The sequence below is a fragment of the Vigna umbellata genome, chromosome 7 (assembly GCF_029865625.1).
Source record: "Vigna umbellata cultivar VRB3 chromosome 7, Vumbellata_1.0, whole genome shotgun sequence".
NCBI classification, from domain to species: domain Eukaryota; kingdom Viridiplantae; phylum Streptophyta; class Magnoliopsida; order Fabales; family Fabaceae; genus Vigna; species Vigna umbellata.
In genome coordinates this window covers 2,823,642-2,851,235 of record NC_142171.1, presented here as the reverse complement: position 1 = coordinate 2,851,235, position 27,594 = coordinate 2,823,642, and the positions used below count along the sequence as shown (strand labels likewise).

The window sequence follows — 27,594 nt, the reverse complement described above, 5'->3', positions numbered from 1 at the left end:
AACATTTTAACATATTAAAAAGTACTATAGTCCATTAAAACAAATCTAAACATTCCAACCAATGTTCAAACACTTACTAAATATCCACTTAGTCAAATCAAGATCAATGATAAGTAATTACTTACAATGCATCTAAACGATATATTACAACCCAAAGCCTACATCAAACACAAGATCAACATCTCCAACACTTGCATCATCATCAATGTACAGGTTGGTAGCATCAAATCCTCAATCTCCATTCTGGCTTCAAGCATCTATACCAAGAAAAAGTAAATATACAATCTAGTTCTCTGAGGCCTTTGTGGTTGAATCTTAACTTTTTCACAATTCATATTTCATTTTTTACTGAATCCAAACTGTATATCCCTCGTACCAAATTTTCTATATTCCCTCTTGCTTTAATCACTTCACTTGAAAAATACTTTGTGACCTCCATTCTTGTGGTTGTCACCCCTAACGTTGTTAGCTCCAACGACCAACTTACTGATTTCTCCACTAAATTTCTCAAAGGATCTCATGTATTGGTAATAAGTGTGGTGCATATAATACCCAGGCTTTAGGAGTGTCAAAGATATGAAAACCTATATATGGAAATATGGAAATAGTGTGTAGCTGTAATTTAGGGATTATGTTATATGTTTCTTTCTTTCCCTAATTGTATCGTTAATGATGTGTGGTCTAATACGCACAATTCCTTTAATCAATTCTATAGTTGCCATGGAGAGTCAAGCCCTATTGAGGTTCCTGTGTGGAAATTTTATTGGCTTTCACTTCTCCAGATGAGATAGGATTGAATTCCACATAAGATATGTGCACATTGCAAAATGTGAAGTTGGTCATTAACCTACCTTAATTTTGAATTTTAATATTTATTACAAGGGAGGATTATTGTCAGTCTTATGCCTTCTATTAGTAGTGGGAAGTTACACTTTCACCTCATATAATTAACATCAATAATTTATCAAACAAAATCCTTTTTCGATTTAATTAAACTGAATCTTTCTAATTATTGCAGTTGGCAATGGACAAGGATATTGATTTGACTACAATAGCTAATATGACTGAGGGATTCAGTGGAGCTGATCTCCAAGCTCTCCTCTCAGATGCGCAGCTTGCAGCAGTTCATGATGTTCTGGACAATGAGGATGGTTTAAGGACGGAAAAAACACCCGTTATTACCGATGCTCTTCTAAAGTTCACAACATCCAAGGCTAGACCATCTGTTTCAGAAGAAGAAAAGAGAAGACTCTACAATATATATCACCAGTTCCTGGATTCAAAAAGATCTGTTGCTGCCCAGGTTTTTCCCCTCTCCCGTGAACTAGTATTAGTTTTGCTTTTATAATTTATTCAGTTTAACAAAATTGTGTTCGCTGTGTTTTGTGGATGAGTAGTTGGTTGTAGATTGTTAGGTATATTGATATCCATGACCTTTGGTTGATGTTGAGTAAACAAGTTAGCTCTGGTAATTGACAACTATATCATCTGTGGGGCAATTGCTTCCTGCACCTTCATGTTTTCTTCCTCCCCCTCCATACATTGTGATAAATGTCAAAAGTATTCATTCATACGCAATGCAGAAGTAAAAACTTTTGAATTGTGCAATTTAGAAATGTATAATGGATTGTATAATCTGAGAATAAATTCAAAATCAATTTTTTCACTTTTGAATTGTGCAATCCAGAAATATATTTTAAATTACACAATCCAGAGTTAATTTTTTTCACTTTCAGGTTGTCTAATCTATAAATACATTATGGATTACACAATTGGGAATTGAATTTTCATTTTTGGATTGTGCAAACAAGAAATACATTACGATAGGAAACTACTTGTATATAGAAGAAGGAGAAACGTTACACAGCCTAACTGCCAAGGCAGTTAGGAAACGTGGCTAGAAGTCTGTATAAAAGGGGTTGGGATGTTTGGGGAGAGTTAGTTTTGGAGTCTTATTAGTTGACAGGAACTCTTTTGTCCTGTAGGGGGAGGTTAAGCTCTCTGTATCCAATTGTATCCTGTATTCTTGATTGTTTGGTAATACAAAGAGGTTATACAGTTCTGAGTTGTGTGTTCGGCGTGTGTAAAGTGTGTTTTCTATAGGTTCTTGATTAAATAACCTATCTAATTATGGATTGCATAATCCGGAATAATGTTTTTCTTCTGGATTGATTATTCTGGAATTAACTCTTTTTTCTCACTTTTGGATTGTTGAATCCGGAAATTAATTTTCTTTGATTTCAATATTTGATTAATCCGGATTAAAGCCCTAATGGTTTCAATCCAAATGTATGCTGAATCTTTGATTAATCTGGAAGAGTGAAACCGTTTCCTGCATCTATTGAAACCATTTGGTACTTCTACCATTACTACTGTACCAGCACTTCTCAAGATTACCCCGCTAAAAGAAGCACAAAATATAAATTACACGGGACATAGTGGGTGTTTCAAAAAATTGAGATGTGAAAAGTAGTTGCCCATCATCAGTTATAATTTCGAAGGGCCTGCATAGCAATTGTAGCTTTTTCATTAGTCAAGAAAAAGGAAAAAGGAACTTCATGTAATTGAAAAAAAAATGATTAAATATATTTTTGGTCTCTATAGTATTTGTTAAGAAGGAGATTTTAGGTCTAACTCAACCTTACAAAATCGGCTTGTAAGGTGAGGTTTGCACGTACTTATATATCATAAATTGACCTTATCTCTTGTCGGTTCCAACAAACCCCCTCACGCTAATGTATGTACATCTCGAGCGTGAGACTAGACATTAATAGGTGGTCCAATAATGGTCCGATATCGGGTTGAACAATATGTCCAACAAACAACAAATATCGTTAGGTTAGGCTCTAACCTGACTCTAATACCATGTTAAGAAGTGAACTTTAGGCCTAACTCAACCCCACAAAACCGACTTGTAAGGTGAGGTTTGCACCTACTTATATATTATAAATTGGCCTTATCTCTAATCGATGTGAGACTTCCAACTGTATTAGCATTTTTTGTTTAGTTCCTAATGGTTTTTAAGTTTGCTTTTGAAGTTTTAGAATGTTGGTTTTAGTCTTTGGCGTCATGCTCTATTACAAAAATGTTTATGGTGATTGTGTCTTGTCGATGTCATAATGTTGTTATAGAGGCTAAACGCATAAGTGACATGTTTACATGGACCAAAAACAAACAAAAAATTTCAAGGACTAAAAGTGAATTTAAATATTTGCATGAGAAAGATATTGTGCCATGAACAAACTACTATTGCAAGGATAAAAACAAAAATAAATATACAGGAACTGAACCAGAGCTCGTGCAAACAAAACTTCCATTCTAAACTTCTTTTAAGACAGTGGAGTATCAACATTTACGTTTGTTAAACGATAGATAAAACTTAGATACAATACCATAAATATTGTTTGTTGTTCTACAATCATATCGGAGTTGGATTTGCATAATAATTAATTTCATCAAATGTCTATGTATTTTGTCGGAGTGAACTCCAATCCTTATTGGAGAAGAGTACAACTAGTATCTAGGTATTGGATCAGAGTTTTGTCACAATAAGCTAATGTTGGAGTATCATGTGATAATTTTAATCCGGAGTGTCTATATTCATGATCTACATGTCAAATAGGTGAACCTCAAACTCATCTTAGACTTATAATAGTCACTTATTCAAATAGTTTCCTGTTCAATTAGATTGTATCTAACTTTTCAGTCCAACTACAGGAATATAGGATATTATAGCTTCTTTATGCTCTTGCTATCCCAAATGGTTAGTGGCTTGACTCAATTTTGTCTTTATAGTATCTCATTGTCAGTAATGAAGTTTGGAGTTATTATGTTCAGACTGTTAGAATCTAGATAATTTTCTGCCTCAATTAGGACCAGATAGAAGGAATGAAGTTTATATAAGGAAAAAAGAGATAGGTGTATAGGTGGAGATGATAAGTATATTAATATTTAAACATTTTTCCTTTAGTTCATGTTTTATTTTATTATTTAGTCCATTAAATTTAGGTTTAATTGTTTTATTTGTCTCTAGTTTCGTTGCAGTGTGTCAAGTTAGTCCTACCTTTTAAAAAAGTTTCAACTGCGTCCACATCTTATAAAATTTGCCTTAATCAAGTGTGCAGAGATGACGTTAACTTTGTGCTGACATAACAAAAAAATTTGTCACTTTTTTCTCTCTTTGCTCTACTCCTCTGCGCCCATTTGTTTCTTTCTCTTCTCTGCCACATTTTAGTTTTGTTTTTCTTTCAATTTAAATAACTCAACTTTTTCATCCTGCATTTGGATTCCTTTCATTTATGCTCTTTCTTTGCTCAGCCTAACATAAAATTAAAATCTACCCAGAATATGGAAAGTCATTTTCTATTTACGAAAAACATTGCCAGACCTCAATATGTTTTTCTTGTGATTTTTTAATAATTCAAAATACCATAAAGTTTAATTTAACTAATTATCTTATTAAGAACAGTACTTAAATTCATATTTTATATTTCATATTTTGGCTTATGTAGTAAAGACATAAATTTATGAGAAATATTATTTTAGTTTAGAAGTAATTATTAATATTTTTATAATAAAATTAAATAAATGAATGATAATAGTTCTTGGCCACCTTCTTCACATCCTCATCCTCTGCCTTGTATCTCTCAGCCTCCTGCATCATTCTCTCAATATCCTCCTTGCTCAGCCATCCCTTATCATTGGTGATCGCGATCTTGTTCTTCACCCCTACAGTCTTGTCCTCAGCAAAATCATTCAAAATCCATTTGCATCAATGTCAAAACGCACGTTGATTTGAGGAACTCCTCTAGGGGCTGTATGGATGCTAGCAAGTTCAAACTTCCCCAACCGGTTGTTGTCTTTGGTCCTTGCCCTCTCACCTTCATACACTTGAATGAGCACTCTTGGTTGATTATCAGCATAAGTAGAAAAAATCTGCTCCTTCTTGGTGGGAATCGTCCTGTTCCTCGGAATCGACACTGTCATCACACCCCCGGTAGTTTCAATCCCAAGGCTAAGAGGAGTAACGTCAAGAAGAAGCAAGTCCTGGACCTTCTCGTTCCCTTCGTCGGTCAAAATAGCAGCCTGCACTGTAGCACCGTATGCCACAGCCTCGTCGGGGTTAATGCTCTTGAGAATGGCACTGGCGTTAAGCCTGGCAATTGCCTCTAAGAATCATTGAAGTAGGCAGGGACAATGATGACAACATTCTTCACGCTCTGCCCAAGGTAAGCCTCCACGATCTCCTTCGTCTTCGTCAACGAAATACATAAAAAAGTGATGGATGCAAAGAAGAAAGATCAACATATGGGCGCAAAAGAGTAGAGGAGAGAGAAAAAAATTGCAGACTTTTTGCCATGTAAGCACAAAATTAATGTCCTTTCTGCCTATTTAGCCTATTTAACAAAAGAGACTTGATTGAAGTAAATTATATCAAGTGTAGACGAAATTGAAACTTTTTTAAAAGATAGGACCAACTTGATATGCTACAATAAAACTAGAGACAAAGAAACCAATTAAATCTTAAATTTATTATTGTTTTTAATCCATGTATATGTCACTTTTCGTTTTAGTCTCAATTGTGTCAGCGTGATGTCATCACCGTTAATCTCTTCAATATTTTTGTAATATTGGATACTAATGACAGGAACTGAAACCAAGAATTTTAAAATGACAAGAACAAAAAATCAGATTTTTTTAGGGACAAACATTTAATCTAATCCTAAAGGCTCTAATATTTTATACTTGTCTAAACCATCATTAATTTTAAAATCACTAAATCTGTCATGAATTATCTTGAGTGACTGAAAATGATGATGTAACGTTTAAATGTGAAAGTAGATGATAAGCCGTAGTGTGATATTGACCTGAATTCTGTTAATGGAGTTGTTTTTGTTTGATTTACCAAATTACACTTCTATATATGAAAGCTATGTAAACTCTTAACCACAAGTGGTTTAGATGGCTAGGCGTAATTCATTTCTTTCGAAATATGTAAGTGCAAATGTCTTATTTCCAGGATTTTATTCGGTAAATAATCATATTATGCTATCCATGTTTTTCTCTTTAACCTTGTCACTGATGCAAAATAAAAACTTAGCACCATCACTGTTATAATTATTCCTTGTTATAATTGGTTAACAAATAATTTCTGCAGTCAAGAGATTCGAAAGGAAAGAAGGCAACTTTAGCTTGACAGTCAAATATTCATGTTGTGGAGAAGATGTTCTTTGGTATTAATTTCTCACGAAGTTGTCTTCTCTTTTCATGTGCACATCTTTAATAGTAAATTTGTATAGTTCAATTGATCATTTGTTGTATTTGATAATGTAAAATCTCCTAGCCATATTACAAATAAAATATGAAAGGAAAATGTTTTCGGTAATTATTTTTTTCTCAAATTTTATATTTGGTTTGTGAAATTGCATGCAGCAATTGAAGTTCTTAAATGACCCTCCGTCACTGTGTATATATCGATAAATTATGACAAATTACACGATAGAAATGTATTTTTGTTGTAGTCTCAAAAAGATTGTCAAGATATGTAGCGAAAATGATTTTTTTTATCATGTATTACACTATTTATTGTTATACACGGAAAAATTTTCTACTGATGGATATTTTTATTGGAAAAAATTGAATGGTAAATGCAGGGTGGCAATAGCGTAGCCAGGATATCTGATTAATTCGCATCATGCCACGCACTTATAGTGGACCTGTAATTACTTCCTACACTTTAGAGCTAAGGAGGATGATAGGACCTAAGAGTTTATATTAAGAGCTTATGCTAGGAGAAACAGAAAAAGCAGAACAATAGCTGTCAGAGTTAATTATTAGACAATGAGTTGTATGGGTTGTAGGGGATAGGATGTTGTGTATATAAAAGGGGAGAGGGGTCTTAGAGAGGAGAGTTTTGGTTGTATTCTTTGTAAGACAGGAGCATACATCCTGTGAAGAGAGGATTGTTCCTTAGAAGTGTTGGTACATCTTTTATCAATTTAATAAAACAGTTTTGTTTTATTCTTTTGCTCTATGTTAGTGAGTCAGGATCGGGCAGGCGTGTTTGCTTGTATGGGATGTTTGGTCTCTTGTTCCTAAGAGACGTAACAAAGTGGTTCGACTTGCATGATCAAGAAAAGGGAGAGTTGTGCAAGGTAGATTAAATGCTCTGGAGGGTTTTAGAAAAGAAACTAGGGTAACCCTTTAAGAATTTAAAGAAATGGTGGCAAGGCTAATGTAGAAGTCAAGAAACTAAGATAGGAGTACAGAGGGCAGTCAAGGTTTGGTTGATGGAAGAGGGGAAAAAGAGGCGAATTTGAGGAGGATAGTAAGGAGGAGAAGGTGGAGATACATAGGGGCGGGATGAAAAAGGTAGATTTACCTACCTTTGAAGAAGTGGACCCTATGGGATAGATAGCCAGGGCTGAGAATTTTTTTGAAGTATTGACAATCAGAGTATGGCTTTCATTAGTATGGAAGGGGAGCCAGTTATTGGTCCCGTTTTTAGAAAAAGAAAGTGAAGAACACATCGTCATGTATATTTTTTTTTTTCTACTTTTATCCTTTAAATAACCATTTTTTAAATTTTTATAATAATTTATGAAATTCGTAGTGGACACACATCAATATAACACATATCTTTACTAGTATACAATAAAAAAACTATCTATAATAAAATTAATCAAATTGTTAAATAGTTAACACATTAGTTACTTATTTTATTTATATTTTTTTAACAAATATGATAAAAAATAATTCTCTTTGTTATCATGCAAAAGAAAAAAATGGAAACACCATGTGTTTTCACACTATTCATTAATAACGAGATTATCCTTTTTGTGTATAAAAGTTTTTTAATTTTATCATTCAAATAACTTTCTCTTTTTTTAAAAAAAATCAAGTACTCAATAAGAAAATCATTTACACAATAAATATTATATTTATACTTTTATACTATTTATACTACTATATATATAAAAAATCATATTTTTTTGGTGTATATTTTTTTTTCTCAATATTACCCAATTTATTCTTTAAGTGATTTTTTTTTAAATTCAACTTTTATTTTTTACATTTAACCATTTTTTCAAACTAAAATAACTATTTTTATAATAAAATATTACTTATGAAAATAAATAGAATTATCTAAGTAAGAACCTAGAAAATAGAGTATTAAAGTTGATAGATGTTTCAAAATAATGAGATCAACAGTTTAAAGTTAAAATAATTCAACTAAAATAAATAGAATTTCTTAAACTCATCTCATTACTTAAAATTCAAATGATCTCTCTAAAATACTTTCTCTTAACTTCCTTTTACTTCTCTATTAAATATTTAACTCATCGATCATCTGTTTGATAATCAGGAAGTTCCTAGGAGATCACCACTGAGTAATCTCCCCTTCTATCCGAACAATTTCTAGTATAGAGTAAGTAAGTTTTGACTTTTTTTCCTTCCGCTATATGTTCCCAAAATCATTGGTTTAAGGGGTGACACATGTGTCGTTCATCTCTCTTTTCTTGTTCTTTGCTACTCAGTGGTCCTAAGGACTCACATTGTTTTCAATTCTATGGTTTTTAGGTGTTTCTAAGATTCCTTGAGTCGGAAGTCAGGGGTGTTAATATTTTAGAGCTCTATAGCTTTGGTGTAAGGTAAGGAAAACTAGTTTAATTAAAGTTTGTTTGTTACTCAGGTTATAATCCATGATTCTATGATAATGATGTGATTAAATTTTACTATTAAACTGAACTGATAATTTTAGTATGTTGAGTGTTTGAAATTGTTATGTTATGGTGTGAAAATTATGAAATTTGGTATATGTTTGTTCTATTAAGATTAAAAGTTGTTATTGGGTGAGCTAAGATGGTATTTTGGGTGTATCCTAAGTTGTTAAATTGTTTTAAATAGTTGGAGTAGAAGGAAGAAGTAGATTTTTGGTCTAAAATGGAGGTTTGAGAGGTGATTTACTAAAATCTTGGTCTAAAGCGGTGATTTCTGGTTTAGGATAGTTTATTTGGTCTTAAGTAACTTGTTTGGGGTGAGAGTTACCTGATATGTTGTTTAGATTGGAATGGTAGTCATCTTAGTGTGTTTACAATGGTGTTTTCAAAGTATGTTTAGTGGTTTTGATAGGTAAGATTCTAAATTAAAAGGTATGTGCTATAAGGGATAGTTTGTAGTCTATTGTGGAGTCATTTATAACTTGTTCAATCCTTTAGTTTGCAAAATGTGGTGTTGGAAGGTATATAATTGAGTTTGGGTAAGTTTAAAGTAGTCAAGCTGGGTTTAAGGTAGTTAGTTGAAGTAAGAAATGTGTTTTCAGATGTGTTTCAGTGCCTAGAAGCATTTCAATTTTTTGTATGACGTTGAGCACCCCTGGAGCGCCCTCTCAACACCTTGTTTACGTGACCTTTAGTGCTGAGCGCCCCGAACGCCCTCTTGAGTGCCTTTTTTGTGCAAGGTTTGGCGTTGAGTGTCCTTGAGCGCCCCTTTTAAGCGTTAGGTCCTTTTTCAAGCTTTTGGGTTTTTTAGTTTTAGCTTGTTTTGTGATTTCTAATGCATTCTTTTGAATCCTTTGATTTATGTGCAAAGGTTTTATATAGGTTCTATTGTGATACATGAAGCGGTATGTATAGTTATATATATTGAATGGAAAGTTATGGAAATGAGTTCCAAGAAGGATCTTCTTGTTGAAGATTTCAAGTATTATTAGTATGAATGTAGGAAGCTCAATCTTGGGGGTTATCCTGACACTTTAATGGTCATTCATTCATTTTTAAATAGAAAAAATTGACATATGTGGTGAGAGTAGTAGAAATTTTTAGTCTAGCCGCTTCCAATATAGCCTAAGACGTGGTACAGACTAACCTTCTGAGTGTGATAGGGTGAAATCTATTGATAATGACTTTGCCACTAGTACAAAAATAGCGTACACCATCGAATATTTTGGGCCTTTCACGTTGAATTTGAGAACGACGTCATATCGGGAGACGTTAAATTAACGTCGAATTTAAAAAATTCGATGTTAAATTTAACGTCAAATTTTATCAATAAACGACATTAATCAATTTTTTTATTTTTTTAAATTAATTGTGATCCTTTTTTACAACTCTATGAGATCTGAAAAGCAGAAAAACAACAAATTTCAGTTTTTGGTATTTTGTAAAGCATGAACTATGAACGTGTAATATTGTATCAACAACAAACAACAATGACAAACAACAAACAAGTCCAATCAAACAACAAACAAGTTCAATCAAACAACAACAACAAACAAGTTCACCCAAACAATAACAAGAAACAAGTTCAACAAATAAGTTCTTCAAAACAAAAACGACAACTAACCTTGGTTCATCGGAATAAAGTGTTGCCACACGTGAGAGAGAAAGCAGAATGCACCTATGAAGGACAACAACACATAAATAATCGATCAAAACAAACAAAAATCATACCTAAAGTAGTAAATTAACATGCATTTGTATCAAATGAAAGAAATATTACATGTGATGGTCGTCAAACTTCGTTTGAGAAAAGTTTGAGCAGAGAAGAGAGTCTCGCACGCTAAGATAAAGTGAATGAATTTTCAATCTCCCGCTCAAATTTTTATTGAATTCACTAATTTTCACGTCTAACGCTGGGGCATTTGACGTTTTATATCCTTTTACGTCGAATTACAATTCTAAATGACGTTTAATAATTGTATTTATTTACAAAAATGTCACTGGTTATTTTTAATGTTGACTATTGAGTGGTTTGACGTTGAACACGTGGCGTTATACGTTGTTTTTGCACTGGTGTGCTAAGCAATAGAGGTCACTAGAAGTGCACAACTCGTCATAACTCGACATTCATACTAAAGTCAGCTAGTCTAGTCTAGGTCTTGACATGTTTAGGATGTTTGGATTGTAATATGTGAATTATTTTTTAAGTTAAATGTAATGTATTATATGAATTTTTTTTATCTCTAGCTTACCCTTTTTGTTTGTGCATTGTTTTTATGTTCTTATGCTTCTTTCTTGGTTATGATCATCCGGTGGATGTGTGCAGAGGGTGATGAAGTGACCATAGAGCAGGTTTTGGACGGAGGGATGACAACTGCCAAGTTTTTTATAAATTAACTATATGTATATAATTTTGTTTTAATTGGTCTTTATAAAGTCAAATTTGTAGTTATGTTGTGTATAATTATAATGAAAACTTTTACTCTGTGTCTTGTGTTCTATTTTATTAAACATTTGGTCACTCCTTTATAATTTAATATTATATTTTTAGAATTTACAATCCACAATAAAATTATAAAAAATATTTATATTTACTTTTAAAATTATGACTTTATTATTTTTGTTTTCCTTAAGAAAATAAACACAAATGTGCATAAGTGTTTTTACTAGTAAAATTATAAAAATGATTATCATTCTTATAATCTCTTTTTAGTAACATTTGTTTTTATAGTTTTATATCATTAATAAAGGAGATATTTTGTTTAGTATAATTTTTTTTTCAATTTTGTTTTTTTGTATTTATTTCTTAAAATCCAAATAATTATTCATAATAAAAAAATCATTTACATATTAAAACAATTATCTATAAGAAAAGTTAGTTTTAAATTTGTACGTGATCGTTTGTTTTTCTTTATATTAGAAAATATATGTTATATCAAAAGAAATTTAAAGATTAAATAAAAAATAATAAATATTTTTAAATTTATACATAAGTTTTGGATAAATATAAATAAAATAATAAATTAAATTTCTAAAAATACGTCAGTAAAATAAATAGAAATAATAACATAAGTTAACAATATAAAATGATTAAACAATCAAATTTTAGGACACGTTAACACAATAAACATAGATAATAAAATAAATTTTTTATTAATGAATTATTTAAAAATAATTTTTAAATTAAATAATATTTTCATTTTAATAATTAAGCAATAAAATACGTTGCTATAATAAAAAAGAGTATACCCATGCAGTTTCCATTAATTAATGTATAGCTAAATACGTTATTAATGCGATTGTTTATTTTTTATTTTTATCAAAACTAATTAAATAATAATAACCATGTACATTTGTCTAAGTAATTTAACAGAATTATAAAATTGTTATAATGATTATTATGTTTTATTAATTTCAGGAAATTGATTATATTTTATAATTTATATATTGAAACCAGTGACAAAAAATAATTATTAGAACAATTAATGTTTTTCGAAAACATTAATTACATTGTAATTGAATAGTTTAAAAAGTAACTATATTCCAATTAATGTCTTTGATGATTATTGGACAATTTGTGTAAAATAATCCATATTATTATGCTCTGAGGGTGAGAGAGCCAAAAAAACAAACACGAAGGAAAAAGAAGTGTGGGGGGAAACAAAGAACCGTCGAGCTTGGGGTTCTTGCAACCTGCGAGTGCGCGAGAGAAAATCGAAGGTGACAAACCTTGCATCCGATTCTGGGAAGACGAGGGTTCTCCACCTGGTCGCTCTACAATCTGTAAGTCGCTGTGATTTTCTTTCTTTCTTTTTCCATTTCCCTTTTCTTGTTTGTCGCGTTTGATCGATCTATCACTTTCCCTATTTTCTTTCCAATTCACTTCATTTTTCGTCATTATTTCCCTCCTAATTTCACTTTTATCAATTGGTTTATTCAAACCCTTTTGGAATGCCATCCAATTTGGTTGTCGCTCATATGTTTCTGTTTTTGCTCGTTTTCAAACTAAACACTTTCTCTCATTTTGTACAAATTAAACGGAGAATTTTAGTTTTCTTGACTTATCTGGGTCATTTTGAATTGGTATTGTACATGTTTTGTGGGTCTTTTTCGTTATGTTGCAGTTTCTTTGGATTTGAAAAGCATATTAGGGTTCACTCGTGAAAAATGAACAGTAAGGAACGGGAAATTAAAGCTTTCTTGTTGTCCTCTCCTCTTTTGAATGATCTCGCCGTTTTCTATGTGTGAATGTGAGGATACAAGATGGGGTTCTTTTTATCATTTGTTAAATGGAGTCAAACCATCATGTAACCTAATTGTATTATGTACGTTTGGGCTGTTAGTGCTTCTTGCCCTTAACCTATGCCTGGACTAGGTTTTGGGTTTGCTGGGTAAGTTGCCTTGTGACCAAAACTCCTCCTTTCTGGTTGTGATGGCTAGAGTGAATCGTCGATGTTTACCCGTCCAGAAAAGCTAATGTTAGACTAGACAGAGGGGAGAACTGGAAGGTTTTACGTTAGTGGTTTTTGGGAGTCATATATGAGGTTGCATTTGTATAGTGTTGGACGAGGCTTCTGTGGGGGTATGAGATTATGGCATTGTGGGATGTTTGTTGGCTGAGGTCCTAATAGTGCGCATTATGTGTAGAAGGAGGCCAACCATGCAAACCATCTCATCATGGCATGGTGAGATTGCATTCTCTAGATTTTGGCATGCTTTTCGCCATGTGAATGGGTTGCATGGCTTGGCACTAAAAGTAGATCTGGATTATGGAACTGTTTTGCTCCCCCCTTAAACACCTGGTTATGGGCTGCCCCTTGGTTAAAAAGAATTAGGTTTTTGTTGGAAAGCCTTCTTAATTGTAGTTATTCCTAGCTCGCTGTAATTGCAGCCTCTTTTGAGACTGCCCTAAATTGAAATTTTATGTTGGTATTTAGTCTCTCATCAACTAGAGACATGGCTCAAATAGAGCTTATAAAGCTCGGGCAATCCTCCTCTAACAAGTCCATTTTATCGGGATAAGTTCAACTTTAAGTATAACACTTTGATGGAATTAGACAAGGTAGTCAAAATCATGATAAAAAAATGTGAAATTGCACGATTTCAAAATTATGCTCCCCATGTCCAATTTAAAGCCCATACAAGATTGTGCCAAGGTGGAATTGTTGTCAAAGATTGTCGAAACAATGGAATCACCTTGTGTTTTTTTGTCTGCCATGAATTTCCGCCATAGGAAGCCGTGGCATCCATAATATTTATATGCCAGAGTTTTGGCTGGCTCACGCTGTTATTAACTATTCATAACATTAGCTGAGTTAGGCCTTAAGCCAAATTCTAATAATTTTATTATTTGCTTTAAATGGATAACGGATTTAGGTGCTCTGACCTCATTAAAATGCCACAGGTCAGAAGGACTGAATATCTTTTGCTTTTTTAATATTTTTCCTTGAATATATTTTTTGTCTCTAAACATGCCATTTTTCCAAATTAGTTCCTATTTAACTTTCAGTCATTTTTTACTCCTGCTGACTGGAACATAAACAAATAGAATTTGGTATTTGTAACTGAGAACATATTAAGCATAAAAAAAATCAAAGCATTTGCTATCTGAGAGAGCATACTCTAGTTATTATCACTGCACATGCTTAATGTGCCTGTGTCTTGGCCGTAAGTTAGGATGTTACAGAAAATAATCAATTGGTGTTGTCTGTGACAATTAAAATCTAGGAAGCACTAATACCCCTGTGGAACCTGTCGTACTTTTCAGACACTATACCTGTTAGACAGACTTTGACACTCCTCATCTGTGTCGCTATTAACCTTTTTCCAGCTCAGACACCTTTTTGACACAGTTTGGCCTCCTTTCCAACTCAGTTGAACACAAGTAAAGAGAGTGAGCTGACATCTATTATTGGCTAAATGCTTCTTAGAAACTTATATCGGTAAAGTTAAAAGAAATAAAAGGAAATAAAGTTAAGGCTCATAAAGTTCTTTTGAGGCTTGTTTCCATAGGACATGACTAGTTGTTTTAAGTTATAAGAGATATGTTTCTTAATATTGTATTTGTGAGGGTCACTATTATATGGAAATTGGTCATGTTTGATTTTTGAATTTGATTTATATAAATTTTATTTCTCAATTTATACTTTTGTCATCTCGTTTATATTTGTATATCTAAGTGGTGAGTGTGTCCATGTCACTATTATATGAAAATGGACAACTTGATTTTAGAATGTGATTTATACAAATTTTAATTCTCAATTTTGGATTTTTTTCGTGTTGTATATTTGTATACATAAGATATGAGTGTCCCCATGTTCTATATTTTGGATGTTGGCCGTGTCCCAGTGCTTGCGTCATTTTTGTGCCAGAGTCAGAGCTTCTTCATGTTATAACTGGTCTGTGCTGCTAGCACTCAAGTATAAACTGTGATGATGATAACCTGGATCTTGGACCTAAGCCATTGGGACTGAACAGGGGCAAGGGTTAATTGCTGGATCTAAGACCAAAAGGAATTCAGCGGATCTTGAGGTTTATAACAAAAGGAAGCACAATGAGTAAGAGGAAATTAATTAGCTAGCTGATATGCCATGCTTGTCATGTAGGGGAAAGGCTGGATGTACATCAGGAGGAGGTTTAGTAATGCTGGGTAGTTCTTTTAGAGGAAGAAAGTTTATAGAGTTCTCTCGAAGGAGCTACTGGCTCTAGTTTTATCCTCATGCTTTTGCAAGCTCCTTGTTCATTACTATATTGATAGATAGCTTTCCTTTCAGTTTTGACCATTCAACCTTGGTGACAGGCTGAACATGATGCAAAGAATTTGAGAACATCTGAATACCCAATTTAGATCCTCTTTATTATCCTTTGGTGCCCTACATTTTTCTTCCCTCACAAGATTTACCATGGATTACAATTTATGCATTTCTTTTTATAGTATTCATGATTCCAGTTACATGAAATTCTTTTATTTTTATGTCTTCCAGAATCTTTCTGCTACATGATGTTGAACAAATGATACAGAACTTATTCTGTGCACAGAAAAACTGGTATATATGGCAGGACTTATGCCTGGAGAGTTGCCAAATCATGGACCATCTGATGGCAACTCGGGTAAAAGTTCTAAAGACAAGCAGGAGGAATCGTTAGGTCGCTGGTATATGTCTAGAAAAGAAATAGAGGAACATTCCCCATCAAGAAAAGATGGGATTGACTTGAAGAAAGAGACATATCTGCGCAAGTCATACTGCACATTCTTGCAGGATTTAGGCATGAGACTTAAAGTGTGAGTTTGCTGCTACTGATATTATAAATAATTATTTCTTTCTTGATTCACTTTCTTGCTTTGTGTGTGGGTTCCTCCAATGGATGTATGCTTCATTCTGTTGTTTTACTTTATCTATATTTCCTTTTCACTTCCACAACCTTATTTTCTTTCCAATTTCTTAACAGTGATGTTCTTTTGTGAAACCATTCCTACTGCTGTTGATCTGAACGATATACCCCACCAATGCTAGATAATGAAAGCATTATGAACATATGCTTAATTTTTTCTGCAATTTAGTTATCCTTTTCTGCTTTACTTGGTTCGTTGATATCTTATAATCATATATTTGGAGTATTTGCAAGATAGACATATTAATTGCATTTTGAATGCAGTTGCTTTTATTTTCACCATGTTGCAAATATTTATATCCTATTTAATGTTGGTCTGTGCAGGCCTCAGGTAACTATAGCAACTGCCATAATATTTTGTCATCGATTCTTTCTCCGACAATCTCATGCAAAGAACGACCGAAGGGTGGGTTGTTTCTCTTCCAAATGGATATTATGTAGTAGGAATTTTACTTCTCCAAAGTTTAAGTTGCAACTTAACTTAGTTTGCTATGTTTGTGTTCTTGCGATTGTGGATAGCCATCGTAAGTGTCATAGACTAATAGAAATATCATATGACCAGTTAGAAGATAGTTTGTGTTGTGCGGAATTATTTTCCTTAATTGGCTGGCAGATAATCTGTAGATCTTTATTGTCTATAATATTGGTTTCTATTGTTTAAAAGCATATGCTTGACTTTCGATTTTTTTAAGTGAATTAAAGCTAACTAACATGATATGAACACCTAGAAATTATGGCGTTGCCAAATTTTTCTAGATGAAACTTGTAATTAATAGCGGAGAAGAAGAGCCCAGGCTTTACGAAATTGGAGTTTATTCATATGTCAGCTGTGTTTTTGGTTATTTCAAAACATTGTGATAACTATTCCTGGACAGGTCCTGCTGTTATGATTTATGTATGTCTAACTATAATATACTACTCTCAATATTTAAAATGGTTTGGGTGCACATTCAACCTAGAAAATTTTCCAAAGTTCTGGGAAGTTGAAAGTTTACATGGGGGAGCAGAGTAACAGAAAGAATGAAATGATAGAGAGATGGACATAGAAGAATGAGTATTGATACTGAATAGAATTGGTCATAAGTTGAAAGGACTTATATATGGTTTGGAAGATGTCTGTATACCTGCGTGTAGGATTTATTGTTTCTCAATACGAATTTGTAGTTAAGAATTTATATTGTCATTTTTGCAAAATATTATTATTTTAGGTGGGTTTTTTATTTTTTATGCAATCTGGATTGGACATGCAATCTTTCCATTTTGTAGTTGAAGATGAATGAATATTCTAAATTTGAAACCTTGGAAGTTGACATTTCTGTGAAAATTTGATCATATATCTCAATTTACTATTCCATTTAACTGTCGTATCTTATATTTTATTTTGAATTCCAACTGCTACCTAAACTTTTGTATTTAGTGAACTGTCAAATCCGTAAAACATCTGTGCTTTATTATTTGAGTTCTATAATTATTTGATGTAAGGGAAATGTAGTTATGTTCGAAATTTATATTACGAGAATGGTAGATGTGAAAGCCGTATAGTTTTAAAGATTATTTAATCAACATCTCATAATTCACTTTATGAACTTTTTTGCAGACCATTGCAACGGTTTGCATGTTCCTTGCTGGGAAGGTTGAAGAGACTCCTCGGCCACTGAAGGACGTTATTCTTGTTTCTTATGAGATCATTCATAAGAAGGATCCTGCAGCTGCACAGAGGATTAAACAGAAGGTGTTTTATTACTGATGGTGTTTTGATCAGTTCACTCCTATACGTCAACATTTTGACTTAGGATTTAGTTGAAATCTATCACAGTCTGTCATCTTTCACCACTTGTCTAAGGGACTAGGTTTTTTCCTATTTGCTTCAAGACTGTGTCTCCCTCCAACTGTCAGTTTATAGCCAAAAACACCATCTGTCTAGGTTATAATATCAAACATGGTCGATGTGTCCTGAATATTGAAATCCCCTAACTTGTTTATCTGCCTTGTAAATTATTTATAGTATCCAAGTTTATTTTTTGAAGTTGTGTGCTTAATAATTAGTAAGAACTGGTTGCCTGGAAATTTTCTAAATTTTATCATTAAGGAAATGATCTTTCCCCTTTTTTTGTTGATCTGTTTCCATCTCCAACTGCTGTATATTGGTAAAGTATCTACATGGTCCCTTTTCGACTTCTTTTCTTACATCTCTTTTATTATGGTTCTTTTTCCTTTACCCTTGATATCTTTATATTTGTTCAATGGAAATCTTAAACGATGCAGGAAGTGTATGAACAACAAAAAGAATTAATTTTACTTGGTGAGAGGGTTGTGCTTGCCACTTTAGCTTTTGATCTGAATGTTCAACATCCTTATAAACCTCTTGTGGAGGCCATAAAGAAGTTCAATGTTGCAAAGAATGCCCTTGCTCAAGTGGCGTGGAACTTTGTTAATGATGGGTATGATTAAGTTGCCATTTGTTTGATTTTAACCTTGTTAAATTTATTTAAGTATATTGTTCACACACTGGAAAGTGGCTTTCAGGCTGAGGACATCGCTCTGCCTGCAATTTAAGCCACATCATATTGCGGCAGGTGCCATTTTCCTTGCTGCCAAGTTCTTGAAAGTGAAGCTTCCATCAGATGGTGAGAAGGTTTGGTGGCAAGAGTTTGATGTCACCCCACGTCAATTAGAGGGTTGGTGTTATCCCCTCAATTCATTTGGATGCAACAAAATTGATCTGATTGGATGGCCTTTTGTATTCCCTTGGTTTTAATGCATTATATGATTTCTGCCATTATCAGTTATCTCGATGGTTTTGTCCCTGTTTACTAATCAAATTTGGAATTTTCACTAGGGAACCCAGTTTAATGCTGAGTAGTTTAACAATGGGCTGTCCTTTTGTGTGTCTATGCTTCTGTATATTCTTCTCAATCCTTGTTGCTATTTTTTCTTGCAGAAGTTAGCAATCAAATGCTGGAACTCTATGAGCAGAACAGAATTCCACCAGCACAGGGAAGTGAAGTAGAAGGAAGTGCTGGAGGAACAAGATCTGCTACAAAGGCTCCTGCGGTAAATGAGGACCAGGCGTCAAAGCAAATATCATCTCAAGCTCCCCAGCACTCATCTGTGGAAAGAACTGTGGTACCGCAAAGAGGAACTGAGAACCAAAGCAACGATGGAAGTGCAGAAATGGGCAGTGATATTACTGATCACAAAATGGACTTGGATAATAGGGAGTCTCAGAATTCGGAACAGTTGACTCAGAAAGAGAACAAGAGAGAAATGTCAAACAGATCTAAATCTGGCTCTGAACGAATAGTCGCAGGAGACCAAGAGAGAATGGTTGGGACTAAGGAGGGTGCAGAAGTTGGAAGGAGAGATGAATCAGCATTATACAATTCTGGCAGCAATGGTGGTAGAAATATGGAGCGTCGCGAAGGCCCTATAAGTCATTCACCGAAAGAAGCAATCAAGATGATTGACAAAGATAAAGTAAAGGCTGCGATGGAGAAGAGGAGAAAGGAACGAGGGGAAATGACAGTAAAGAAAGATGTGATGGATGAGGATGATCTGATTGAGAGGGAGCTAGAAGATGGAGTTGAATTGGCAGTTGAGGATGAGAAAAATAAGCGAGAGAGAAGACAGAACTGGTCAAAGCATGATGGTGAAGATCATCATGGGAAGAATCATGAGGAAAATAGAGATGGAAGACACACGAGCATGAAGGGGCAGTTTCAGAAAGACATGGATGAAGAGAATGCAGAGGAAGGGGAGATGATTGATGATGCTTCATCATCGTTGAACAATCGAAAGAGAAAAATGGGAAGCCCTCCTCCAGGGAAGCAACCAGAGATGAAAAAGCGGCCAGATTCCAGTTATCACAATGATCTTGCTGAATAAAGGAAATGGGATGGGGATGGTTGGTTTTGTAAGACAGGGAAAACACAAGGAATGAGGTGAATATTCTGCTGTCCTTTATTTGCCTATTGTGATTTGGCTAATCGGTTGCTAAAGAATTATTCATTCTGAACGCTCTTGTTTGCCTTATACATTTATTATTTAAGGAACGGGATGCCTCAATTTTGGTAGTGCCATTAAAGGCTTATTATTATTATTATTATTATTATTATTTTTTTTTTTCCGGGGGAGGGCAGGGGGTTGTATGAGAACCTTATGCTATTTATTTAATTTAATACATATGAATGTATTTACCTGAGTTGCGTTGCTAAATATTTCTCCAATCATCTCAAAAGACACAATTTTATCTCCAAAAGAACTTAAAAAACTCTACAAAAAAAAAATGGAGATGGTGTCATTGACCTTGATTTTAATAAGGTGTTCGAGATATGCGTAATCTTCTAGGAACCTCACCTGGAATACGGGAGAATAAAATCTATAAACCCTTATTTATTTTATTGGTTTCGATTGACTCTGATTTTATTACGATTTAGATGTGGTTTGTTTCATTCAGATTAATTGGATTCGATTGTATATTATACATAAATATATATAAATTTTTTTAAGACAAATATCATAATTATAATTGGTTTACGTCAACTAAATAATTCAGATAAACAATATCTTTTATTCTAATTGATTTACATGAACTAAATAATACTAAAAATTAAAAAAACACTTACAATTATATTATAGACCCTTTATTTTATAAAATATTAAAGTTTAGCTCCTAATTATTGTCTCATTTAATTTTTCTCACTTAGTTATTAAATTCTTTTTCACGCATTTAAATAGACTTAACTTAAAATCCAAAAACATGATTTTGAATTTGGAACAAATTTATTTGAGTACACTTAAAGTAATATAAATTTATATTATTATGAATAAAATTTTACAACATGGATTTTTTGTTCAAGCTTTAGATAAATTATTAAGTGAAAGAAATAAAATAATCTAACTTGATAGATGCTGTGTATGTGAGTGAGTGTTAAATCTAATTAGATTGATTGTTGAAAGATTCAAAGGCTACAATAAATTTTTTTCAGATTTTTTAGGACAAAATTGATTGACTTATAATATATATATATATATATATATATATATATATATATATATATATATATATATATATATATATATATATATATATATATATATATATATATATATATATATATATATTTTATACCTATTAATTGAACTATTTACTTAAGTAAGATTTTGTAATCTTAAATAATTATTTTTTCAAGTTTGATTAATTCAATGATAATCGCTCGGGTTAATTTTGACATAAGACTATCAAATCGATTCAATGGAGTAATTGGCGAGATAAATAAAACTATACTATCTTATAAAAAAAATTTGATTGGTCGTTTGAGTTACTTATCAAACGTACACCTAGCATGATTAAGAGTATTTATAGAGATTAACACAAATCAAGCTGGTAATTACAATTAAAAGGTGATTAAACCGTAATTAAGTTTGAGGTAAGTAAAAATTCATTACAGTTTATATAAATAAAAGCTTCATATGAGATAGTTATAATTGATTGTTGCATTTAATATTATATTGGTGTGTGACCAAACTCTTTCTTACTTAAGCATTATAATACCTTACTATTTGAGTAAAGACTACATCAAACTAAAGGGAGCTGAGGATTTAACACGTGGAGAAGAAAAAAGTTAAAAACTAAATCACTTGAAAGTTATTACTTAACCGACTAGGTGGAGAGAAATAAAAAGTTGGAAACTAAATCACTTTAAAACTATTCTCAATCGGTCGCGTAAAAACAAATAGAACAATGAAATATAATCTATATATATTTACTAAAATATTACTATGGGCTCATAGGCTACCGATCGGTCTCGACCAGCTTCGCATCCGTTCGGTCTCGACAACTATTGAGCAGAGTTAACGCACAATGAATGTGATAACGGCTACCGTTAAACAATTAAGGTTTGCATTAATGACCATTAAGAGGTAAATTAATTTAGATTCCTTTAAACTCTATAGATAAGGGTTTAGGTTTGAAGTAAAGACAGATTCAACTCATACTACAATACGCCCTATTTACGTCCTATTAGGACTTCAATATTTAACTGTGACAAACAGTTCATAAAACCGCTCCTAACTTGAGCGTCGGAGTGCCTTTTGCAGGTACCTCCCCTCTTTTACAACTGAGCGGTCAAGATTGAAGTTCACCGAGCGGACAATATTGAAGGTGGCCGATCGGTCCAAACTGGAAGCAGACAAGCGAAACGCACCAGTCGAAGGTTAATATCTCGGTCTCACAATTCACACAGAAACATTTTGGCGCCCACCGTGGGGCCGAGAGCAAGCTGAAGACACCCAATGGTGACCACAAGAAATATGGGGGAGTAGAGCACCATAGATTTAATAAGAGAGTTACAAGCCCAGATTGAGGCACATGCGCAGACTATACAAGCGCAGGCGCATGCGCAGCAAGAGATGCGACGGAGGCATTAGGAGGAGATGAGGGCGCTAAGGGCTGAACGAGAACCTCCCGAGCGGTCTGCCTCGAATCGGGAGAATGCCAATGAGGCAAGTCATAATCACGTCAACCCGAACGGTCGGGCTAGAAGGGAACCAACACCCTTGCAGACCGCTCGACCTACCAGTTTATTGCCCTTCACGGCGACCATCATGCAAACCCCAATGCTAGAAAAGACTCCCCCCGTGTTGGATAAGTATGATGGTTCGGCTGATCCGGATAATCACTTAAGGACGTTCGGTAATGCAATGGCATTCTATACAGACAGCGACCCGGTCATGTGCAGAGCCTTCTCGTTATCACTTAAGGAAGAGGCATTGGAATGGTATAACACTCTTCCTCCCAACACAGTGGATTGCTTCGCTACTGTGGAAAACCTCTTTAGGAGACAATACGCATCCAATCGGAAACAGGAGGTAACACCAGCGGATTTGGTAAATACTAAGCAGGGGAAAGGAGAAACTTTGAAGGCTTTTATGAAGAGGTATACTGAAACCGCACGACGGGTTAGAGAGATAGATTAATCTTTTATTATCAATAATTTGCCTTCGTGTATGAGACCAGGATATTTTGCGGAAAAATTGTATGCACGACCGCCAAAAACTATGGAGGAGCTACAGGAGCGATCAGCTGAGTTCATCCGTATGGAGGAAATGCGATTGTCACAAAGGAAACGACAGCAAGAGGCTGATGTGGGCGGAAGTAGAAAGGACGACAAACGACCGTTCGACAATAACGATAAGAATAGGGAGTTTCCCCGGCCATTCAAGTTTCACCATTATACAACCCTCAATGCACCTATGGCAAAAGTTCTCGAAGAAGCCCTTAGCGCAAAACTTCTCACACCCTAAAGGAAACCATCTCCAAGAAACGCAGATGAAAGGAAGAGTTGCCGGTACCATCAAAACCATGGACATACTACAAAAGACTGCATCACGTTAAAAAATGAAATAGAAAATCTTATTCGGGCGGGACATCTCCGTAGGTTTATAAAGGAAGCAAGATACAGCCTCCCCAAGGAAGGATATTCGCGAAGAAGCCCCGAGCGGGCAAATAGGAAAGACGAGCGAGGGCGGGGCTATAGTCGCAATCCCAGTCGTCATCGGGAACGGTCGGTTCGTGGATTTATCAATTAAGGAGAAACCTCCAAAACTCTATTAATGTCATGGTTAAATTTAGTTTTACTTGATTTAGACTTTTGTTATTGTCCTACGCTTTCATTATGGAATAAATAAGGCCAGGTAATTGGTGCCCAATCAATCGTTCCCAAACGTTGGTAAAGAAGTGCATATCCAGCGAAAAAAGTCTCTATAAAGAGTCTGAAGAAAAAGACCGAGCGGTAAATCCCACTCGGCCGAGAGGTAAACCCTCTCGTCAAAATTGAAGATAAAGACCAAGAGGTAAATTCCTCTATAAAGATTTGAAGATCGAGCGGTAAATCCCACTCGGCGAAGAGGTAAATTCCTTTATAAAGATTTGAAGACCGAGCAGTAAATCCCACTCGACGAAGAGGTAAATTCCTCTATAAAGATTTGAAGACCGAGCGGTAAATTCCACTCGGCGAAGAGGTAAATTCCTATAAAGATTTGAAGACCGAGCGGTAAATCCCACTCGGCGAAGAGGTAAATTCCTCTATAAAGATTTGAAGACCGAGCGGTAAATCCCACTCGACGAAGAGGTAAATTCCTCTATAAAGATTTGAAGACCGAGCGGTAAATTCCACTCGGCGAAGAGGTAAATTCCTCTATAAAGATTCGAAGACCGAGTGGTAAATCCCACTCGGCGAAGAGGTAAATTCCTCTATAAAGATTTGCAGACCGAGCGGTAAAGCCCGCTCGGCAAAGAGGTAAATTCCTTCATAAAGAATGAATATCGAACGATCTTAATTGATTAGCCGACTGGTCTTATAACAACCTGTTCTGATATTAATGCATCGGTTTGTTTGGCTACTATTTTTCTCACCATATCAAATTTAGAGTTGTTATATTTCTTCAGTAGAGGTAACAGGATCCTGCAAATCACAACCGAGAGGTAAATCCCTCTCGTCAAAGTTGAGAACAAAGACCGAGCGGTAAATCCCAGTCGGTCGAGAGGTAAAACCCTCGTCGAGGTCGAAGCCAAAAACTGAGAAGAAAATCCTTCTCAACCGAACGGTTCTCACTCTCATCAATCAGGAAGCTTTGATAACAAGGACTGTCAAGCATGCAGCCAAATTCAATACATGGAACTGTTCGACACAAATACGATATAACGACTTGAAGCACACGGAGAGCAAACTCCTTAACACAACGAGAACAACCTCCCTCAAACTCATAAGTCCTATAGTTAACCGTTTGGCTAAAGCCGAACGATTAACTCGGACTTGGGGGGCTTAATATGTTACTATGGGCTCATAGGCTACCGATCGGTCTCGACCAGCTTCGCATCCGTTCGGTCTCGACAACTATTGAGCAGAGTTAACGCACAATGAATGTGATAACGGCTACCCACTACAAAAAAGTTGGGCATTACCGACGGCCAGAAGCCCTCGGAAACTGCCATAAGCCGTCGATAAAGGGTGTTTACCGAAGGCTTATCGACGGTCAAAAATCCTTCGGTAAATCTCTTGTCGCTAACAATTACCGAGGGCTTTTGCCCTTCGGTAATTACCGAGGGCCAAAAGCCTTCGGTAATTACCGAGGGCCAAAAGCCTTCGATAATTACCGAGGGCCAAAAGCCTTCGGTAATTACCGAAGGGAAAAAGCCCTGGGTAATTTCCGAAGGGCGAAAGCCTTCGGTAATGACCATACGAGGGTATTTACCGAAGGGCAGAAGCCTTCGGTAATGACCTACTGTGGGCATTTACCGAAGGGCAAAAGCCTTCGGTAAATTGCAGAGAAGGTTTCAGAGAAATGGTATTTCTTGTGCAACCCAGACCTGTATATCAAATTTCAATTACAAACAGACCTGCATATCAGTTTTCAAGCACATACAAACATGCATAATGTGCATCTCAAAGATGCAATCAATTATCAATATCCATTGAACATCAATTAATCCAACGAACATCCATTAATGTATAGATAATGTAATTATAGTGCAAATATAAAATAATGTAACAAAAGGATGTTCTAACATCCAAAGTCTGGAAGTAGATCTAACTAACATTGAAATCATATCAAGTCAAAAATGTTCTAATATCCAAATGTTTGTGTAACAAGTAATAAGAAAATGAAACTAATAATGTACATAACTATCATCAGAATGATCTTCATCATCCTGCTCCTGTACTGATGGCTGGACTGGTGTGGGTTGGACTGATGAGGGTTGGACTGATGTGGGCTGTTGAGTGGCAGCAGGTGATGAGGAGGGTCGTGGCTGGGTCGGAGGGATATTTTGTACGTCCTGTGAGGTTTCAGGCAAGACTCTCATGACCAGGGCCTTAAAGTTTGTAAACTCTGCTATGAGATCAGTGATCTCCAGGTCACGTTGCCGGAGTTCCTGCGTGAGGCGAAGAACGACCTCGTCAGGAGTACTGGTGGAAGAAGAAGGCTGGTGCTTCAGAGTACCTCCTCTGGATGTTGTATAGTTTGCAGCAAGCTGTCCCGCACCATACACTCGTCCTTTTTTCTTCCCACCAACGATGTCGATCCAGCACTGTGTCCTACGGATGTCATCATCTGCATTACTGGCATCATCCGGTGTAGGAGCTGACTCATGTTCAGATCTAACCTGTGAAAGTCTCGTAGAAAAGTCTTCCTGTTGAAACATTAAAAGCAATGTCAGGGAACGATAGTATAACATAAATGAAAAATTAGTAATAGTAATAGTGTTATTTGCTTTCATGAGTCTTCCGAGATCTTTCATCAACAAATTGATTAGTTCCCTTCCGAACATGAGTCTGTGCAAAGACCTCATCAACATGGACCGCCCGTCCTAGAGCCTGTGCCTGTAACATAATTAAGAATTACAAGCGTACATATGAAATAAAATATACATAACTTATGTATGAAAGAAAAAGTTATGTAATGAGATTATACCATACGAATGACATGCTCATGAATGGTGATCGACCCACCAATATGCAGGGTGCCACCCCTTTCAGACGCTCTGTTCCTCTGGGCTTTGGCACATTTATTGCGAAACTCTACCGTATTCCAATGAGCAAGTAAAGAGTTCCAAATTTGTTCACCCAGCCAGTTAGGGCACTGTCTTGCATTGCGGGCATCCCTAAACATCTCTGACAGTCGATGAGATGCTTTCATGTGAAAATTTCTGTGTATCTGACTTTCATGTTCAGGTTTCCACTGCACCTTCATCTGTAACATTAAATAGAACAAACATTGATTACAGAACATACTCAAATAAGAGGGACAATTAGTTAAATAGATTGTTCACCTGAAAGCGCTCCCAGAATGCCTTTCTGTCGTCATCAGGAATTGCTCCCCAAGTAGGCCATGGACTTAGAAATTGTCGCTTAATTGAACGTGTGATGGCCTGGGAAGCAACCCTAGATGGAATAAACCTATAGGATAAAAGTCATTTGAATTACAATAGGGTTTAAACATCAAATTATATCAAGAGATTAAAAACTTACCCTTTACCATACGGCTCAATCCATGGTCGATCATGGAGGGGGGGGTCAAGACCTTCACCATCACCACTTGAATCTTGATCAGCAGATGGTGTGACAGTGTCAGAAGGCGGTATAACAGATGAGGAAGGTATAGAAGTAGGCTCAGGGACATGAGTGGGGGTTATAACCACAAGGGGAGGAGTGGGGGTTATAATTAGAGGAGGAGGAAGAGGGTCTGTTGCAGGGGTAGTAGAAGGGTGTACTGCAGCAGAGGTAGTAGAAGGGTGTACTACAGCAGAGGTAGTAGAAGGGTGTACTGCAGCAGGGGTAGGAGTAGGGTGTACTGCAACAGGGGTAGGAGTAGGGTCTACTGCAGGTGTAGGAGGCTGTACTGTAGGGGTAGGAGGAGGCCCCACAGATGATGTAGCTGCCGGCAGCAGTGGTAGGTAGTCTAGCAGGCACCCTAAGTACAT

At 35.1% G+C, this 27,594-nt stretch overlaps 3 protein-coding genes across 8 annotated transcripts in view; 2 read left to right on the top strand and 1 right to left on the bottom strand.

Moving 5' to 3' along the window:
• PEX1 (peroxisome 1) overlaps positions 1 to 6,385 on the top strand; it is a 42,790-nt gene extending 36,405 nt beyond the window's left edge. For 4 of the 5 annotated variants that reach the window (XR_015780900.1, XR_015780899.1, XR_015780901.1 and 1 more), the window contains 3 exons: positions 1,019 to 1,303; positions 4,651 to 5,359; positions 6,158 to 6,385. Coding sequence is in view for 1 of the 5 variants with exons in the window: in XM_088094735.1 (XP_087950861.1) it covers positions 1,019 to 1,303; positions 6,158 to 6,196 (324 nt within the window). In the remaining 4 variants the exon portion in view is untranslated. The remainder of the gene's footprint in view (positions 1 to 1,018; positions 1,304 to 4,650; positions 5,360 to 6,157) is intronic. The other variant, XM_088094735.1, reaches the window with a different exon arrangement.
• Positions 6,386 to 12,327: 5,942 nt separating this feature from the next.
• LOC124845734 (cyclin-T1-3-like) lies at positions 12,328 to 20,223 on the top strand. 2 transcript variants are annotated; one of them, XM_088094334.1, is made up of 7 exons: positions 12,328 to 12,503; positions 15,759 to 16,002; positions 16,437 to 16,518; positions 17,710 to 17,844; positions 18,378 to 18,553; positions 18,639 to 18,790; positions 19,054 to 20,223. In XM_088094334.1, exons 2-7 carry the CDS (start codon positions 15,773 to 15,775, stop codon positions 19,995 to 19,997), a joined length of 1,719 nt encoding a protein of 572 aa, XP_087950460.1. In that variant the 5' UTR covers positions 12,328 to 12,503; positions 15,759 to 15,772; the 3' UTR covers positions 19,998 to 20,223. The 2 variants fall into 2 exon arrangements, with proteins under 2 accessions (XP_087950460.1, XP_087950459.1); XM_088094333.1 differs by having other exon boundaries at positions 15,704 to 16,002.
• Positions 20,224 to 26,156: 5,933 nt separating this feature from the next.
• Positions 26,157 to 27,594, bottom strand: LOC148194954 (uncharacterized). Its single transcript, XM_088094408.1, has 4 exons — positions 27,143 to 27,594; positions 26,944 to 27,070; positions 26,586 to 26,864; positions 26,157 to 26,494 (listed from the first exon to the last, which is right to left on the bottom strand). The coding sequence occupies exons 1-4, from the start codon at positions 27,592 to 27,594 to the stop codon at positions 26,378 to 26,380; spliced, it is 975 nt and encodes a 324-aa protein (XP_087950534.1). The 3' UTR covers positions 26,157 to 26,377.